The following is a 20386-nucleotide window of genomic DNA, read 5'->3' as shown; positions in this document are numbered from 1 at the left end:
TGCTGTTATCTTGGGAGTGGTTTGGTTATGAAAGGCTGAGTTTGGCCTCCTTTTCTCTCTCTCCCTTTCTCTCTCTCATTTCCTTTTGCTTTCTGCCAAGGGATGATGCAGCAGGAAGGCCCCTGCCAAATGCCAGTCCCTGGATCTTGGACTTCCCAGGCTCCAGAATTAAAAGAAATAAATTTATTTTCTTTATAAATTACCCAATCTCTGGTAGTGTGAAATAAATTTATTTATTGTGATTTATTTAAGGATCTGAGAAGAACCATCTGATAATCTCCACTGATGCTGAAAAAGCCTTTGGTAAAATTCAACATTTAGTTCTAATTAAAAAAGCACTCGTGAAAATAGAAATTGATGGATACTTTCTTAACATGATAAAATACATAAACCTTAGTTCTAAAACCAGCATCTATTAAATAAAGAATCACTAGAGGCATTTACACTAAGATCAGGAACATGGCAAGGATGCCCATTATCTCCACTACTGTTTATTATTATATTAGAGGTATGAGCCAATGTGATTAGACAAAAGAAATAAATTGGAGGCATAAGAACTGGAAAGCATAAAGTAAAACTAAGTCTATTTGCAGATAATGTAATAGAATACCCCCAAAACCTGGGAGAATCAATGATTGAATTAACTCAAGCAATAAAAGAATTAAGCAATTAGCAGGATATAAAATTTACACAGAGAAACCAACTGGGTTCATATATAAAAAAATCAAAAGATATAACAGTAGATAAATCTCCATTTATAATAGTAATAACGAAGATCAAATGGTTAGAATTAAACTTAATAAGAAATATACAAAACCTATATGAAGAACGCTTTTGGATATGCCTGAAAGATATAAAAGTAGGCATGAAGAAATGGAAAGATACCCCTTGTTCTTGGATAGGAAAACTCAATATCACAAAGTTGTCAATTCTTACAAGATTTATTTATAAATAATGCAACAAAAATACTAGCAAGCTCTTTATGGAGTTAGACAAATTGATACAAAAATTCATGTAGAAAAATAAACATGGAAGAATAGCTAGAACACCTGATATTCTAGTAAAAGAAAAGCCATAAGGGGTGTCTACTCCTATCACATATAAAATCTCTGTCATTAAAACTGTGAAATATTGACACATGAATAAATAGAAAGACTAGTGGAAGAGAAGAGAAATCTAGAAATAGACTGAAGTCCATAAGGAAAATCAGTATATGATGAAGGTGTCACCTGAAGTCACTGGAGCATAGATGGGCTCTCTAATTAAATGGTGCTGGACAACTGGGTGGCCATTTGGAAAAAAGGTAAGATTAGATCCATTCCTCATGCCATCCACACAAATAAACTCCAAATTTAAAGAAGAAAAAGAAGAATGACAATTGAAGAAAATGTAAGAGAATTCCTCTATAAACTCAGTATATAGAGAGAGCACCACAAACATAAAGGACTGATAAATTATACTATGTAAAAAATTAAAAATATTTGCATAGTATAAATAATTGATAATTCATTTAAAAAATATGTATGTCTAAGAGGCTTACTATGTCTTTTACCCAAAAAGTATTAGCTTAGATCTACCACAAAAGTGATGTCATCCTATCTAAACAAGCCACTTCTAAAGTTTCATTTAAAAGAACCACCACAAGGGAGAGAAATTGACCTTGGAGAGGGGAGGGAGAGTCTAGTCTCCTGTTAGTACTAGTTCCAGCTTTACCTTCTTCAGTTTCTTGTGGGCCCCACTGTGGTTCCCCTGTGCCAGGTCTGCTCCTCCCAGGAGCCAGTATGTCTCTGCCACCTCGGGACTGAAATCGCCAAATGCTTCCACTTTGGCTTCCAGGGACTCTCTCAGGATCGAGGTTGCTCTCTGTGAAAGGAACAAAAAGCTGTCTGGTTAACAAGCTCAAAGGCCGATTAGGATCATTACATAACTTGTATATTTTCACATGGGTGTGGCAGTCTCATGAGCTGAGCCTATTCTCCTCTTGCTGCTGTGAAGAGATACCTGAGACGGGGTAATTTATAAAGCCAAGAAGTTTAATTGACTCACAGTTCCGCATGGGTGGGGAGGCCTCAGAAAACTTATAATCATGGCAGACGGCACCTCTTTCATAGGGCAGCAGGAGAGAGAAGTGCTGAGCAAAGGGGGCAAAGCCCCTTATAAAACCATCAGATCTTGTGAGAATTCAGTCACTATCACAAGAACGGCATGGGGGTAACCGCCCCCATGGTTCAATCACCTCCCGCAGGGTCCCTACCATGACACATGGGTATTATAGGAACTACAATTCAAGATGAGATTTGGGTGGGGACACAGCTAAATCATATCACCTCTGGTTGAACAGGAGTCAGGAAACAACACAAATGTGAGGAAAGGTGTAAACTATGAAGAGACAAGACACCTGGCAAAATAAACCAACTCAGCCATTACATGAATCCATTTCAGTTGAGTAGTAAGAACAAAAGCTGACATGGATCAGTCCTCACATGTCAGTAATTGTGCTGAACACACCCAATTTGTGTGGATCTCGTTTAATTTTTGCTGTCTTCTTTAGATGGGTAAAATTTTAATCCTCATTAGGCAGAGGAGGAAACAGGCACAGAGCAGTTAAGAAACTTGCTCAGAGTCAGAGGGCTCAGCTATGGTGGTGCTGGGATCTGAATCCAGCCAGTAATCTTCATATCTTTTTTTTAAAAAATCCGTCTCAGCAGATCTTCCATTTTACAACAGCAGGTGGAAATCTGGAGTTTTTTTTTTTTTTTAGACAGAGTCTCTCTTTGTCTCCCAGGCTGGAGTGCAGTGGCATGATCTCAGCTCCCTGCAAACTCCATCTCCCAGGTTCAAGTGATTCTCCTGCCTCATCCTCCCAAGTAGCTGGGATTGCAGGCGCCCACCACCATACCTGGCTAATTTCTGTATTTTTAGTAGAAACAGGGTTTCATCATATTGGCTAGACTGGTCTTGAACTCCTGACCTCAAGTGATCCACCCACCTTGGCCTCCCAAAGTGCTGGGATTACAGGCGCGAGCCACAATGCCCGGCCTAATTTTCATACATTTTAGTCCCATGCTTTTCTCCCTCTGTCCACAATGCCATTCTTACAGAAGTGAAAATACAGCATTCCTGGGCAAATTATCTACGTATAGAACGTCCTGAACACACTCCAGGCTTTGCTATTCTCATAGGAAATCGTTTAGGAAACTGAAAGTAAACATTCCAACATGACATGACATTTTGTTTGGTTTATTCAATTTATTTATACTAACATGGAATAAAAAATATGAAATGGTCAGGACCCAGTATTTCCTGATAGTAGCTTCTTCAGACACCAAAATATGCAGGGGGAAACGCTGTTAAAGTATGTCAATCCTCCATACTTTCTCCAGAAATTCTTCCATGATCTTCCACATGAAGGCACGACATCAGCTGCAGAGCACGGATGCTGAATTTAACTGCCAAATACAGCAGGGACCATGGGAGCTTCCTCATGACACAGCCCCAAAGGGGTCCCGAAAGTGCTCCACAAACAGAAGGACGAGGAGGGCCTTTAATCCTTTTGTTGGCAATAATACAAGTTAGGGGCTAGGGCCGGGGTAGGGGAACCACATTACAGGTGCTGATGAGGTGAAAGAGGAATCTCTGTAGAGGCAGAGTAATTGTGTAACTCAGCAGTGAGGCCCCACTGAGGTACATGAGGGACTAGAATTTAAATCTAGACTTGCCTGAGGGCAAAGCCCATCACGTCTCCCAAGTTCTGCGAGCAAGGACTTAGACTGCTGAGAGTGTTGGGTTTGGTAATATTTCTGTGGGAACTGACTGTCAGACTTAGAGAAGCCAGTGACGGGGAGAAGACCCAGGGAGACTCCCTTTCCCAAATAAAGCTTTAGATACCGTCTACAGCCTGACTGCGGAAACGGGGAGATGTGAAGGAAGTTAAATGGCACGGGTTTCTAGGAAACTGAGATGGCATCAACCTCTGCTAGGAAAAACTTAACAGAGAGGAGTGAAGAGTAAAGAGGACTTAGGTGGGATGAGAAGAGGGTGTGGGCCACCGGGAGCACAGGAGGAAAACATGGCCTGTTAAGGGCCAGTGAGTGGCCAGGCTGAGGAAGTCAGAAAAGATTCTTGAGCAAAAGAGTGGCACAACTAGAAGACAAACCCTCACAGAGTAGCTTAACCTGTGGCAGAGTGACCTTCACTTACATTTGACTTTAAAAGTCATTTCGTCCCCCAAAGATCATGTTCCACAGTACCCATGGCCATGTGCTGTGGGAACAGCTGGGATGGCCTGAGCACAGCCCCATTCTTGGCTCCGGGACTGTCCTTGGGCCCGACCCTTGTTGGCCAACACCTGCTAGAACCCACAGTGAGAGGTTTGCAACCAAATGGTGAGAACAGCATGAGGCTGCCATGTTTGGCTGGGCAGGTGGTGCCACACACAAGGGTGCCTGGCAGGAGCATGGGGAGGGCTGAAATCCAGCCTATGGTCCCCTCCAACATGGGCGGTATCTACCTGAGGAAGGGGCAGCTTTTTCTATTATGATAAGGGCATTGGATGGGCTGGCAGTGGCCCTAGAATGAAAAGAGCTAGTTTGCTAAAATCTTCGAGGGCAGCTTAGGAGAGTGAGGTGCAGCTTTTGATCAACACTGATCTGGGTGACTTGGGCAAGGGCAGTGAGGCATAGCATCAGTGACACTGAGCACTGGCTGACTCAGCAAGACACTATGGTGGGAAGCCAGACAGTACAGGGGAACTGATGCATGGCCCACGGGAGTCAGAACAGTCAGCTGGCCTGTGGCCAAACATGCATCCACCTCTCTGCTCACCACTCCTCACCACAGGCAAGACGGTCTCTGCTGTCACAGGTTCAGTCTAGTTGCAAATAGATGTTAAATATCCACATGAATATATACTTACAAATATTTGATGACATCAAATGGATTCTCTAAGGAAGAATAATGGGGAGTGTCTAATGAAGCCTGGGGATAGGAATCAGAGAAGCTGGTAAGAAATGAAGAATGGGTTAGCATTGGCCTGGAGATGAATGAGGAAGGGCCTTCCAGGAGGAGGAAACAGAAGCTGGCACTGCCCGGAAGTGGGAATTAGAAAAGGCCAGTGTGGCAGGAACATGGATCAGGGAGAAGAGGCAAAAATGAGCCTGGAAATGTCAGTGGAGTTGAGGTCGTGGACGGTACTGTGGGCCATGTCAGGATTCTGATTTATCCTGAGGGCATCGGGGAGCCAGTGGACTGGCTTTTACAAATGAGTGTTCAGTGGTCAGATCTGCTTTTTGGAAACATCACCATGGCTTCCTTATTCTGAGTGGATTATAAGAGGGCAAGCATGGAAAAAGCAGCTGAGAGACAGGAACTTGGTAGAGCGGTCCAGGCAAGAGATGATGAGTGGCAGGACTAAAGACGGAAAGCAAGGGATGCAGTCAAGATCTATTCTGGAGGAAAAAATGGCTGAGGAACTGGATGGAGTGGGGCATGAGGGGGCAAACCTACCCCATTATTCTGACCTGAGCACTCCCCTTAAGTCTTCTAGAGATGTGAGAGGGGATGGGGAGGGAGGGAATCTGAGGCCCCTGGAAGGCCCCTCTCTCTCCCTGGGGTTGGGTGACCGAGAAACATCCTGAAACTCCCATTTGTCCTGGTGATTGTGGCCCTACTTTGGCCTGAGAAACATGGGTATATCTGCATAAAAGCCCGTGTTCCCTAACTGACAGAGGGCAGGGGTGGAGGGGGGATTAAGGATGAGAAAGGAGCTGTGGGGGAGGAGGTCTACAGACGGTAAGGGAAATAAAGTTTTTCATTTCCAAGATTTGCCATAATAGGTTAGAGCTGAAAAAAACACATAGTCAGCCCTCCATATCCATAGATCAAAAATTATATGGGAAAAAACAATAAAAATAACAATACAACAATAAAAACAATACAAATAAAAAATACAGTGTAACAACTATTACCATAGCATTTACATTGTATTAGGTCTTATCAGCAATCTAGAGATGACATATTCAGGAGGCTATGTCTAGGTTACATTAGAAATGTGACACCATTTTGTAAAGGGCTTGAGCATCCTTGGAGTTTGGTATCCTTGGGGGCTCTGGAACCAATCCCCCACAGATACTGAGGAACAACTATATATATATATGTGTGTGTGTACACATATATGTACTGTGTACATATGTGTGTATATAGGTATGTATGTATGTATGTATGGTTTTCTAGGAAACTGAGATGGCGTTAACCTCTGATAAGAAAAGCTTAACAGAGGCCGGGCGCAGTGGCTCACGCCTGTAATCCCAGCACTTTGGGAGGCTGAGGCGGGCCGATCACGAGGCCAGGAGTTCAAGACCAGCCTAGCCAAATGGTGAAACCCCATCTCTACTAAAAATACAAAAAAATTAGCTGGGCATGGTGGCGGGGGGCCTGTAATCCCAGCTACTCGGGAGGTTGAGGCAGAGAATTGCTTAAACTTGGGAGGCAGAGGTTGCAGTGAGCTGAGATTACACCACTGCACTCCAGCTTGGGTGACAAAGCAAGACTCTGTCTCAAAAAAAAAAAAAAAAAAACTTAACGGAGAGGAGTGAAGAGTAAACAGGACTTAGGTGCGCTGAGAAGAGGGTGTGGGCATATATGCACACATACATATATACATATATATGCACACATATATATATATAATTGTTCCTCAGTATCTGTGGGCGATTGTATATGTATATATATGTATTAATATGTATACACACACACACACACACACACACACAAAAAAATAAAGCAACGGTATGTTAGGCTTTTCAAGGAATACATTCCCAAGAGTTTAATTACAATGAATAGAAGGTCTGGGTCTTCTTCTATTTTTATAAGCCATGTAAATCAGGCTTGTACAAATCAATACTAAACAACTCAGCTGTAACTTCTGCACCGTATAGTTTTCCTTAGATATGCAAATTCCATTCATTACCCAAACTGAGGAGGCAGGGATTAGACACACTAACTGCCACACTATTCCAGCCAGATCTGCAGGACTTCCATAAGCAGGGCCTGTACACTATTTCTTTAGGATCTTTTGTAGGTGGGCATGACAATCTATATTCTCATAAAGTCTCCCAGCTTCTAAGAGCAAGTATCTCTGGAAGCTGCCCCAAAGGAGCCCTAGCCTTATTTGTGTGTCCCTCTAGAGACTGGCACATGCTTTGCACACAGTAGGTGCTTAATGGATGCTTGCAGAGTAAAGGAGTTGCCCTTTGGATATCAACTGTGAATAACTAGACAATTGTGATCCAAACTCACTTACCTCTTTTTGTCCAGTCATTTGTAGAAAATGGCAAAATTCATCTTGAATTGAAAGAAATTTGGTTCTTCCCATCCCTTCAGAATCCTTAAGACGAGCCATGCTCTCTTGAAAATACTGCTCAGCTACATCTGAAGAAAAGCATTTATTATACTTTGAAAACTGCTCACAGATTTGAAATGGAAACAGAATAAATATACTGTTAGCAGTGTTGAGCTATTTGGAAAGAGGTATTGGGACAAGAAAAAACAGTTAAGACTGTCATTTGCCCATTAATCTGCCTGTTTCATTACAAAGAATTTAGGTCTCGAAGGATACCGTAATTTACTTTCTTTAATTTTCATACATCTAGCTTTCCCGGTGATACATAAAGAAAAGTTACTGCAGAAGAAGAAACTATGCCCCAGATCTGAACACGCTGGTAAGTTTTCAGGTTGATCAACCATTAATTCTTCCTATAACTTTAGTTATAGGGTAACTATGACTTTACTGAGGGTAGGACTCTGAAAGTTCACTTATTTTGATGGATTTGGAGTGTAATCTTGGTACATATTTCTAAAACATGAAAAATTTGGAAAATACTGCTGACATGCTGCCGAGGGAAGAAATCATTCAAAACCCCAATCATTCCAAATACTTCAACATACTGGTTATAATATAACACAAATATTTTTAAATGCATGCCAATCTTGAATGCAAGAAAAAGAAAACCTCAGGTATGGAAAATGACGAGAGAACTAAAAGCCAGAGAAGTGAGTGGGAGCTGAGGTTGAATGGCCCATGAGCATATTAGAAAAAAGGTCCATCTACTAGTACTGGGGTTTTCTAAGCCTGAGCAGGACTAGGGATGAGGCCTGAGGCTCATTTGTGGTGGAAAGCTGAATAGAACTCCCTGCAAAAAGCTGGTGTGGCCAGCAGAATTCTAAGGTGACCCGTGACCCTTGCCCTTGTGTAGTCCCTCCCCTGTGGTTATGGATGGAACTTGTGAGTATGAAGATACAGTTCTCCTGAGATGAGCTTATGTTATAGGGTACAGCTGACTTTAAGAAAGTGAGATTATGGCAGGGGGTGGTGGCTCACACCTGTAATCCCAGCACTTTGGGAGGCCAGGGTGGGAGGATCACTTGAGCCTGGAAGTTCAAGACCAGCTTGGTCAACACGGCGAAACAAAAAATAAACAATACAAAAAAAAATTAGCCAGATGTGGTGATGTGCACCTGTCATCCCAGCTACTTGGGAGGCTGAAGTGGGAGGACTGTTTGAGCCCAGGAGGTTGAGGCTTCAGTGAGCTGCGATCACACCACTGTACTCCAGCCTGGGTAACAGAGCCAAGACCCTGTCTCAAAAAACAAACAAACAAACAAACAAACAAACAAACAAACAAAAACCCAGAAAGATTATCCGCTGGGCCAGACTTAATCACAGGAGCCCTTTAAAAGCAGAGTTTTCGGGTGGAGCCAAGATGGCCGAATAGGAACAGCTCCGGTCTCCAGCTCCCAGCCCCAGCGACACAGAAGACGGGTGATTTCTGCATTTCTGCTTGAGGTACCGGTTTCATCTCACTAGGGAGTGCCTAACAGTGGGTGCAGGACAGTCGGTGAAACGCACTGTGCGCGAGCCGAAGCAGGGCGAGGCATTGCCTCACTCGGGAAGCGCGAGGGGTCAGGGAGTTCCCTTTCCTAGTCAAAGAAAAGGGAAACAGACGGCACCTGGAATATCAGGTCAGTCCCACCCCAATACTGCGCTTTTCCAACGGGCCTGGAAAACGGCACACTAGGAGATTGTGTCCCGCACCTGGCTCGGAGGGTCCTGTGCCCACGGAGTCTCGCTGATTGCTAGCACAGCAGTCTGAGATCAAGCTGCAAGGCGGCAGCGAGGCTGGGGGAGGGGCGCCCGCCATTGCCCAGGCTTGCTTAGGTAAACAAAGCAGCCAGGAAGCTCGAACTGGGTGGAGCCCACCACAGCTCAAGGAGGCCTGCCTGCCTCTATAGGCTCCACCTCTGGGGGCAGGGCACAGACAAACAAAAACTCAGCAAGAACCTCCACAGACTTAAAGGTCCCTGTCTGACTGACAGCTTTGAAGAGAGTAGTGGTTCTCCCAGCACGCAGCTGGAGATCTGAGAACGGACAGACTGCCTCCTAAAGTGGGTCCCTCACCCCTGAGCAGCCTAACTGGGAGGCACCCCCCCCAGTAGGGACAGACTGACACCTCATTCAACCGGGTACTCCTCTGAGACAAAACTTTCAGACGAACTATCAGACAGCTGAATTTGTGGTCTCACGAAAATCCGCTGTTCTGCAGCCACCGCTGCTGACACCCAGCCAAACAGGGTCTGGAGTAGACCTCTAGTAAACTCCAACAGACCTGCAGCTGAGGGTCCTGTCTGGTAGAAGGAAAACTAACAAACAGAAAGGACATCCACACCAAAAACCCATCTGTACATCACCAGCATCAAAGACAAAAAGTAGATAAAACCACAAAGATGGGGAAAAAACAGAACAAAAAAACCGGAAACTCTAAAAAACAGAGCACCTCTCCTCCTCCAAAGGAACGCAGTTCCTCACCAGCAACGGAACAAAGCTGGATGGAGGATGACTTTGATGAGTTGAGAGAAGAAGGCTTCAGACGATCAAACTACTCTGAGCTACGAGAGGAAATTCAAAACAATAGCAAAGAAGTTAAAAACTTTGAAAAAATATTAGACGAATGGATAACTAGAATAACCAATGGAGAGAAGGGCTTAAAGGAGCTGATGGAGCTGAAAGCCAAGTTTCGAGAACTACGCGAAGATTGCAGAAGCCTCAGTAGCAGATGCGATCAACTGGAAGAAAGGGTATCGCTGATGGAAGATGAAATGAATGAAATGAAGAGAGAAGGGAAGTTTAGAGAAAAAAGAATAAAAAGAAATGAACAAAGCCTCCAAGAAATTTGGGACTATGTGAAAAGACCAAACCTACGTCTGATTGGTGTACCTGAAAATGATGGGGAGAATGGAACCAAGTTGGAAAACACTCTGCAAGATATTATCCAGGAGAACTTCCCCAATCTAGCAAGGCAGGCCAGCATTCAGATTCAGGAAATACAGAGAACGCCACAAAGATACTCCTCGAGAAGAGCAACTCCAAGACACATAATTGTCAGATTCACCAAAGTTGAAATGAAGGAAAAAATGTTAAGGGCAGCCAGAGAGAAAGGTCGGGTTACCCACAAAGGGAAGCCCATCAGACTAACAGCTGATCTCTCAGCAGAAACTCTACAAGCCAGAAGAGAGTGGGGGCCGATATTCAACATCCTTAAAGAAAAGAATTTTCAACCCAGAATTTGCTATCCCGCCAAACTAAGCTTCATAAGTGAAGGAGAAATAAAATACTTCACAGACAAGCAAACGCTGAGTGATTTTGTCACCACCAGGCCTGCCCTAAAAGAGCTCCTGAAGGAAGCACTAAACATGGAAAGGAACAACCGGTACCAGCCACTGCAAAAACATGCCAAATTGTAAAGACCATTGAGGCTAGGAAGAAACAATAGCAACTAACGAGCAAAATAACCAACTAACATCATAATGACAGGATCAGATTCACACATAACAATATTAACGTTAAATGTAAATGGGCTAAATGCTCCAATCAAAAGACACAGACTGGCAAACTGGATAAGGAGTCAGGACCCATCAGTGTGCTGTATTCAGGAAACCCATCTCACGTGCAGAGACACACATAGACTCAAAATAAAGGGATGGAGGAAGATCTATCAAGCAACTGGAAAACAAAAAAAGGCAGGGGTTGCAATCCTAGTCTCTGATAAAATAGACTTTAAACCAACAAAGATCAAAACAGACAAAGAAGGCCATTACATAATGGTAAAGGGATCAATCCAACAAGAAGAGCTAACTATCCAAAATATATATGCACCCAACACAGGAGCACCCAGATTCATAAAGCAAGTCCTCAGTGACCTACAAAGGGACTTAAACTCCCACACAATAATAATGGGAGATTTTAACACCCCACTGTCAGCATTAGACAGATCAACGAGACAGAAAGTTAACAAGGATATCCAGGAATTGAACTCAGCTCTACATAAAGTGGACCTAATAGACATCTACAGAACTCTTCACCCCAAGTCAACCGAATATACATTTTTTTCAGCACCACACCACACCTATTCCAAAATTGACCACATAGTCAGAAGTAAAGCTCTCCTCAGCAAATGTAAAACAACAGAAATTATAACAAACTGTCTCTCAGACCACAGTGCAATCAAACTAGAACTCAGGATTAAGAAACTCACTCAAAACCGCTCAACTACATGGAAACTGAACAACCTGCTCCTGAATGACTATTGGGTACATAATGAAATGAAGGCAGAAATAAAGATGTTCTTTGAAACCAACGAGAACAAAGACACAACATACCAGAATCTCTGGGACACATTCAAAGCAGTGTGTAGAGGGAAATTTATAGCACTAAATGCCCACAAGAGAAAGCAGGAAAGATCCAAAATTGACACCCTAACATCACAATTAAAAGAACTAGAAAAGCAAGAGCAAACACATTCAAAAGCTAGCAGAAGGCTAGAAATAACTAAAATCAGAGCAGAACTGAAGGAAATAGAGACACAAAAAACCCTTCAAAAAATTAATGAATCCAGGAGCTGGTTTTTTGAAAAGATCAACAAAATTGATGGACCGCTAGCAAGACTAATAAAGAAGAAAAGAGAGAAGAATCAAATAGACGCAATAAAAAACGAAAAAGGGGATATCACCACCGATCCCACAGAAATACAATCTACCATCAGAGAATACTACAAACACCTCTATGCAAATAAACTAGAAAATCTAGAAGAAATGGATAAATTCCTCGACAAATACACCCTCCCAAGACTAAACCAGGAAGAAGTTGAATCTCTGAATAGACCAATAACAGGTTCTGAAATTGTGGCAATAATCAATAGCTTACCAACCAAAAAGAGTCCAGGACCTGACGGATTCACAGCTGAATTCTACCAGAGGTACAAGGAGGAACTGGTACCATTCCTTCTGAAACTATTCCAATCGATAGAAAAAGAGGGAATCCTCCCTAACACATTTTATGAAGCCAGCATCGTCCTGATACCAAAACCTGGCAGAGACATAACCAAAAAAGAGAATTTCAGACCAATATCCTTGATGAACATTGATGCAAAAATCCTCAATAAAATACTGGCAAACCGAATCCAGCAGCACATCAAAAAGCTTATCCACCATGATCAAGTGGGCTTCATCCCTGGGATGCAAGGCTGGTTCAACACACGCAAATCAATAAATGTAATCCAGCATATAAACAGAACCAAAGACAAAAACCACATGATTATCTCAATAGATGCAGAAAAGGCCTTTGACAAAATTCAACAACCCTTCATGCTAAAAACTCTCAATAAATTAGGTATTGATGGGACGTATCTCAAAATAATAAGAGCTATCTATGACAAACCCACAGCCAATATCATACTGAATGGGCAAAAACTGGAAGCATTCCCTCTGAAAACTGGCACAAGACAGGGATGCCCTCTCTCACCGCTCCTTTTCAACATAGTGCTGGAAGTTCTGGCCAGAGCAATCAGGCAGGAGAAGGAAATAAAGGGTATTCAACTAGGAAAAGAGGAAGTCAAATTGTCCCTGTTTGCAGATGACATGATTGTATATCTAGAAAACCCCATTGTCTCAGCCCAAAATCTCCTTAAGCTGATTAGCAACTTCAGCAAAGTCTCAGGATACAAAATTAATGTACAAAAATCACAAGCATTCTTGTACACCAATAACAGACAAACAGAGAGCCAAATCATGAGTGAACTCCCATTCACAATTGCTTCAAAGAGAATAAAATACCTAGGAATCCAACTTACAAGGGATGTGAAGGACCTCTTCAAGGAGAACTACAAACCACTGCTCAATGAAATAAAAGAGGATACAAACAAATGGAAGAACATTCCATGCTCATGGGTTGGAAGAATCAACATCGTGAAAATGGCCATACTGCCCAAGGTAATTTATAGATTCAATGCCATCCCCATCAAGCTACCAATGACTTTCTTCACAGAATTGGAAAAAACTACTTTAAAGTTCATATGGAACCAAAAAAGAGCCCGCATCGCCAAGTCAATCCTAAGCCAAAAGAACAAAGCTGGAGGCATCACGCTACCTGACTTTAAACTATACTACAAGGCTACAGTAACCAAAACAGCATGGTACTGGTACCACAACAGAGACATAGATCAATGGAACAGAACAGAGCCCTCAGAAATGACGCCGCATAGCTACAACTATCTGATCTTTGACAAACCTGACAAAAACAAGAAATGGGGAAAGGATTCCCTATTTAATAAATGGTGCTGGGAAAACTGGCTAGCCATATGTAGAAAGCTGAAACTGGATCCCTTCCTTACACCTTATACAAAAATTAATTCAAGATGGATTAAAGACTTATATGTTAGACCTAAAACCATTAAAATCCTACAAGAAAACCTAGGCAATACCATTCAGGACATAGGCGTGGGCAAGGACTTCATGTCTAAAACACCAAAAGCAATGGCAACAAAAGCCAAAATCGACAAATGGGATCTCATTAAACTAAAGAGCTTCTGCACAGCAAAAGAAACTATCATCAGAGTGAACAGGCAACCTACAGAATGGGAGAAAATTTTTGCAACCTACTCATCTGACAAAGGGCTAATATCCAGAATCTACAATGAACTCAAACAAATTTACAAGAAAAAAACAAACAACCCCATCAAAAAGTGGGCAAAGGACATGAACAGACACTTCTCAAAAGAAGACATTTATGCAGCCAGAAAACACATGAAGAAATGCTCATCATCACTGGCCATCAGAGAAATGCAAATCAAAACCACAGTGAGATACCATCTCACACCAGTTAGAATGGCCATCATTAAAAAATCAGGAAACAACAGGTGCTGGAGAGGATGTGGAGAAATAGGAACACTTTTACACTGTTGGTGGGACTGTAAACTAGTTCAACCATTGTGGAAGTCAGTGTGGCGATTCCTCAGGGATCTAGAACTAGAAATACCATTTGACCCAGCCATCCCATTACTGGGTATATACCCAAAGGACTATAAATCATGCTGCTATAAAGACACATGCACACGTATGTTTATTGCGGCACTATTCACAATAGCAAAGACTTGGAACCAACCCAAATGTCCAACAACGATAGACTGGATTAAGAAAATGTGGCACATATACACCATGGAATACTATGCAGCCATAAAAAATGATGAGTTCGTGTCCTTTGTAGGGACATGGATGAAACTGGAAAACATCATTCTCAGTAAACTATCGCAAGGACAAAAAACCAAACACCGCATGTTCTCACTCATAGGTGGGAATTGAACAATGAGAACTCATGGACACAGGAAGGGGAACATTACACTCCGGGGACTGTTGTGGGGTGGGGGGAGGGGGGAGGGACAGCATTAGGAGATACACCTAATGCTAAATGACGAGTTAATGGGTGCAGGAAATCAACATGGCACATGGATACATATGTTACAAACCTGCACATTGTGCACATGTACCCTAAAACCCTAAAGTATAATAAAAAAAAAAAAAAAAAGAAAAAAAAAAAAAAAAAAAGCAGTACAAAGGAAAATATCTTCAAAACTTAGATCAAGAGAATTATGATTCTTCCGATTTAGTCACAATGATGAGTAAGAGTAGTGCTAAAAGTTCCATTATTATAGTTTGTTATATCTGCCACGCCTTCCATGAACTTGAGCTTCTTCATTAAGGACATAAGGGTTTTGTTTGTATCAGGAACTCTGAGTTAGAAGAGTTTTGGAGTTTGACAGAATTTGGTTAAAGCTCAGTTCCTCCACTTACAGTTGTTTTTGCTTGGCCGGATTTATTAAACAATTTGAGTTTGGGTTTATTTGGCTATAAAACTAGAATAATTTTATCTACGTCAAATACTTATTGTGAAAAATTAATTGAAAAAATAAACATTGGCTGCTCTGGTGTAATTAACATAGTGCCTGGGATACAATAAATGCTGTTTAATGTTGATGTTCTTTCTTGCCATTTTTTCCCTTAATATATAACAACTTGAACTCTGGACAGACTTTAAGATTCACTTTCACAAGCCCATAGTTGTGATTATCATTTTTTGATGACTTGTGTAATAATTCTGCTATCAATACAGCAACCCTTTGCAATGTTTCTTCCTATTTCTAATCAATGGCAACCTCAGTCTCTTTCACATGAACAGTAGCAGTAAGCTAGTGTTCTTATCATCCTGGTTTGTTGCTACTTAAATATATGGCTTACTATTCATGAATTCATCTTGTGTTTATGTCATCTGATAATGTAGGAAATTTTTTGGATTTCTGATTTTTGTCTTCTCAATTATCCTCAGAAGTATTGATGACCATCAGGCTGGGCGTGGTGGCTCACGCTTGTCATCCCAGCACTTTGGGAGGTCGAGGCGTGCATATCACCTGAGGTCAGGAGTTGGAGACTAGCCTGACCAACATGGAGAAATCCCATTCTCTACTAAAAACACAAAATTAGCTGGGTGTGGTGATGCGCGCCTGTAATCCCAGCTACTCAAGAGGCTGAGGCAGGAGAATCACTTGAACCCAGGAGGCAGAGGTTTCAGTGAGCTGAGATCACACCATTGAACTCCAGCCTGGGCAACAAGAGTGAAACTCCATCTCACCGAAACAAACAAACAAACAAACAAACAAAAATTAATGGCTATCTGTATAACTGTACAAAATATTAAGAAATGTTTTATAGATCTTTGCAGCCATAGTCCTCTGGACTTCACTTTCAGTTGACCTGAGTGTATTGTCTATATTCCTTTTCTATGGAATTTCAAACTTTGCCATCATCCTACTCATTAATTTTTTTCTTATACATGTGATTATCATGAGACTTTGTTAATGTCTTGCTGAAATTCTAAAGTGCTCTATGTATGGGTCCATCTGATCTGGTTTTCTAATATTTGAATCAATAAAGAGATTGCTATCATTCTAAAAAAAAAAAAAAAAAAGCAGAGTTTTCTCTGGCTGGTAGCAGAAAAGGAAGTCATATTTATGGAAAGCATGACAGAGATTTGATGAGAAGGATTTTGCCTGCTGCTGAGATGGAGAGGGATATGGTGGAAGGACCTGAGCAAGAGCAGCCTACGGAAGCTGAGAGGGGTCAATGGCCACCGGCTCTCCAGGAAACAGGGACTTCAGTCCTACAGATGCAAGGAACTCAACTGTGCTCATAACAGGAACGAGCTTCAGAAAGGACCCAACCTCCAATTGAGAGTGGAGCTGGCCAACAATGCAATTTCAGTCTGAACAGAGAAGCACGCCTTACCACACCAGACTTCTAACCTACAGAACTGCAAGGCAATAAATGGGTGAGTAAACAAATTTGTTACGCAGGAAATAAAATGAATACAGCCAGTGCTATGGTCTGAATATTTATGTCCCCCTCAAATTCGTGTGTTGAAATCTAACCCCCATGGTGATGATATTCAGAGGTAGGGCCTTTCAGAGGTAATTAAGTCATGAGGATGGCACCCTCATGAATGGGATTAGCGTCCTTATAAAAGACGCATCAGAGAGTTTCCTCATTCCATCCACCCTGTGAGGACACAGTGAAAAGACAGCTGTCTATGAACCAGGAAGCAGGTCAGGCACCAAATCTACCAGAGCCTTGATCTGGGACTTTCCAGACTTCAGAACTGTGAGAAATACACTTCTGTGGTTTATAAGCCACTTAGTCTATGGTGTTTTGTTACAGCTTCCCAAACACTAAGACAGCCAGGAATCTCTAAAATGAAGATAAGAACAATTGCACTGGTTCCAGGTGTGGACTTAAGGGTGTCTATCCAGAGGTTCTGACTAGAAAAAGAATACCTGAAATAAGCATATATGTAGTCTGAATGTGTACCACCTACTTGGTCTGGAAATCCTGAACCAAGAAACCAGCACAGAAACTAGTCTGAAACTGGAAAAATCACAGGGCTCTAGCATAAGGGTTGGCAAACTTATTCTGTAAAGGACAGGATGGTAAATATTTTAGGCTTTGCAGGCCATATGATCCCCATTGTTGCTATTCAACTCTGCTGTTGTAGCATGAAAGCAGCCGTAGACAATACATAAATGAGTGAGCGTAACCATGTTCCAATAAAACTTTATTTACAAAAACAGGTGGTGAACAAATTTGGCCCATGTGTGTAAGTTTGCTGCCCCTACCCTAGAAGAGGAAAATGTGACGGCTTCCTCCCCCAAGAGACATGGGATTCCCACAGAAGCACCTGTTGAAGAGAGCTTCATGGTGACACATGACAAGCACATAAAGCCTGTTGGGGAAGATTATGACCCATATATACAGTGGTCTACTTGACATTTCCACTTGGAAATATCATATTTATTATGGAGCACTGTATAAAACATTACCTTTTGCTTTTAGAAATTTCCTCAATATTTGGTTATTCCCTTCTATCATATCTAGTTTTGTATTTGTACTTTCTGTTTTCTTGATTAGGCCAGCTAGAGTTTTATCTGTTTCATTATCTTTTCCAATGAATTGATTTGGATTTATTTTTCTCATTCTGTGACGGTAATGCCAGGTGCTTCTCAAGTGGCCTCCATGATCTTCAGGTACAGCTCTCTAGAACACATGAGGATCAAAAATCCAATCAGCCCCTGTAAAGTGTGCTGCTTCTTGGAGGCAGCAGGGTAAGTGGCAAAGAGAGCAGGCTCTGGGCTTGCATTACCTAGGCCCAGGTTCTGGCTCTGCCCCTTACAGCTGTGTGCCTTGCTGTATTCCCCATTTGGAAAAGGGGACCATTATATTAATAACTCCCTTATAAGGAGGTATAAGGAGTAAACAGATTAATCATATGAATAAATGATAACAGGACTGACATATAGTTGGTGCTCAATAAATGTTGATTTTAATTTTAGGGACAGTTTTGATAATTATGGCTATGGGTCCCCATACTAGGCTGAAATAGCAGGCAGACTGGAAGCAACAAGTGACAGAAATGGACAATGAGAGGACAGAAACATGAAAACACACAGAGCAATTAAAAGACACAGAAGTCTAGCATCCTTTGCAGATAAACAGCCCTGTACACCTCAAGAGCTCTGAGAACATGCCTGAAATTCACAATGAGAATCCTGGGTCTTAAGAAATGATCTAATTACATTCCATAGGATCTGTGTTAGAAAGGAGAGATGTAAACACTTTGGAAATATGTCTACCAAATCTAGTCAACCTAAAGAAAGCTTAGGTCTGAAACAAGTTATGTTCATCTGCATGATTTACTCCATGTAGATTCTAGGCAGTTGCCAGACAGGAGCAGGAATTGCACTCAATGCCAGCTGGCCCTGGGGTCTGCAGTTAGGCAGAAATCAATTGAACTGGATTCCTGTAACCCTTTCTTTCAATGGGGCCTGTCCCCAGCCAGACCAGCAGATGCATTTCTGGAGCACTACTCAGAAGTTTTTGTCTTGGTGGGAGAAAATCTACCACATGGAAAATGTTACATCTCTTCCTCACAGCTGACCCATGTGAGAAAATGTTACAGATTTAATGTGCAAATTGAGTATTAACTTTGGCTACTTTGATAATCTAATGTCAGCACATGTTGAGGATGAAGTGGCATTAATTTTGTTGATTATAAAAGCATTACAGAGATGAACATTCATGTCTAAAATGAATGAAGACAGTCAGGAGTGGAGTACTCTTTTGGTATTTTAATTTTCTGGCTAATTGAGAGTTAACTAAAGAATGTAGCCGAGCAATTCTTTTTCAAAGTAAAGGTCTTTCTGCATCTCAGCCTTGTCCCTAAAGATGGGCCCTTACTGTGCTTACCATGAAGACCTGCAGATGTATAAGGCATGGGGCAATTGGTGCACTGAGTTTCAGACTCTGGGCTCTGGCTGAAGCAGCATTGCCATGCTCAGGGAAAGGCAGGGGCCAAAAGGGCTTAGGGAGCATTTCCCTGCCCTCTCCTGGGGAGGAGCCAATCTCCCTGGCAGGGGTGGACACAGCCACACCTCACATCTTTCTAGCCCTTTTCTTTGTAATGTTCTCCCACCTCCCAGGATTCCTTCCCCTAACTGCCCCGAAAAGTACCCCATTTGGGCTGGTCCTCTCAACCCGAGAATGGCATGCTCCTTTCCCTCAGTGCAGCTCAGCTCACAGAGAAGCTTTGAGGGAGGACGCTGCAGGGTTCAATTCCAACTAATGTGCAAATGGCTCCTAACCTCAGACTTAGGGATGCCCAGTCATATTTTCCAAAGAGGATGCTTGTTAGTGTAGGTGGAAGAGTACACTCCCTCCGGAAGAGGGAATGGGTGCGAGGGAGGAAGGAAGGGAGAAGAGTGCAGAAGGAGCGTATTCCTTACATGAAGGCAACGTGGCTATGGAAGGGACAGAAGGCCAGGTGTTGTGGTGGGCAGACGGACATGGGCCCTGCCTGGGAATCTGCCTCTGGGGGCAGCCTCCTCAAGTTGCTGCTCTCTTTCTTCCTTTAAGTCCTTGGCTTCTTTAAGGTTTTGTGCTTTTCCCATTTTTGTTCCTGGTAGGTCTCTAGTCACAGGAGGATAAGGCCATATAGAGGGTTCCCAGACAGATGTTGTCACATGCAAGCCAACCACACATCAGGCATCTGTGAACTCAGGTTAGGACCCCTGTATATTAGAATGGCCTTAGAGCTTAGGAACAGAGGAAGGTCTAGTGCGTCCATGTGTGCACCTTCCCTGTCTATAGATTTCAAACCACTTTTATCTTTATCTGGGATACAAGAAAGCTCCTTTATTGCAAGATCCTGACTTATTCCCCCCAACCCCCTCACCTCCATATTAACTTTGAGAACTAAATCCACATGAGCAGTCTTTGAGGGGAGGGCAAATTGAATCCTATTACTAAAGCAAAGGGGTCACTTCCTGAGAAGCAGTTTATTCTGGCAATGGACATCCCAGTCTATCTCCACCTGGGACAAGTGACAACAGGATTTCCAGAGGGACAGGAAGTCATGGCTGCCGCCTCCCGGCCTGAACCTTGTGCCCTGAAACAGGGT

The 20386-nt window shown here is 42.5% G+C and overlaps 1 protein-coding gene across 12 annotated transcripts in view; it reads right to left on the bottom strand.

Annotated features, from left to right (window-relative positions):
- TTC23 (tetratricopeptide repeat domain 23) overlaps nucleotides 1-20386 on the bottom strand; it is a 207731-nt gene that overhangs the window by 18242 nt on the left and 169103 nt on the right. For 11 of the 12 annotated variants that reach the window (XM_058427131.1, XM_058427130.1, XM_058427128.1 and 8 more), the window contains 2 exons: nucleotides 7301-7428; nucleotides 1714-1863 (listed from right to left, as the gene is read on the bottom strand). In XM_058427131.1, coding sequence (XP_058283114.1) covers nucleotides 1714-1863; nucleotides 7301-7428 — 278 coding nt within the window. Of the gene's footprint in view, nucleotides 1-1680; nucleotides 1864-7300; nucleotides 7429-20386 lie in introns of those variants that run through there. The other variant, XM_058427138.1, reaches the window with a different exon arrangement.

Source organism: Hylobates moloch, unplaced genomic scaffold, assembly GCF_009828535.3.
Source record: "Hylobates moloch isolate HMO894 unplaced genomic scaffold, HMol_V3 SCAFFOLD_14, whole genome shotgun sequence".
Lineage (NCBI taxonomy): Eukaryota > Metazoa > Chordata > Mammalia > Primates > Hylobatidae > Hylobates > Hylobates moloch.
Note: the sequence above shows the minus strand (reverse complement) of the source record. Positions and strands in the feature narration are given on the sequence as shown.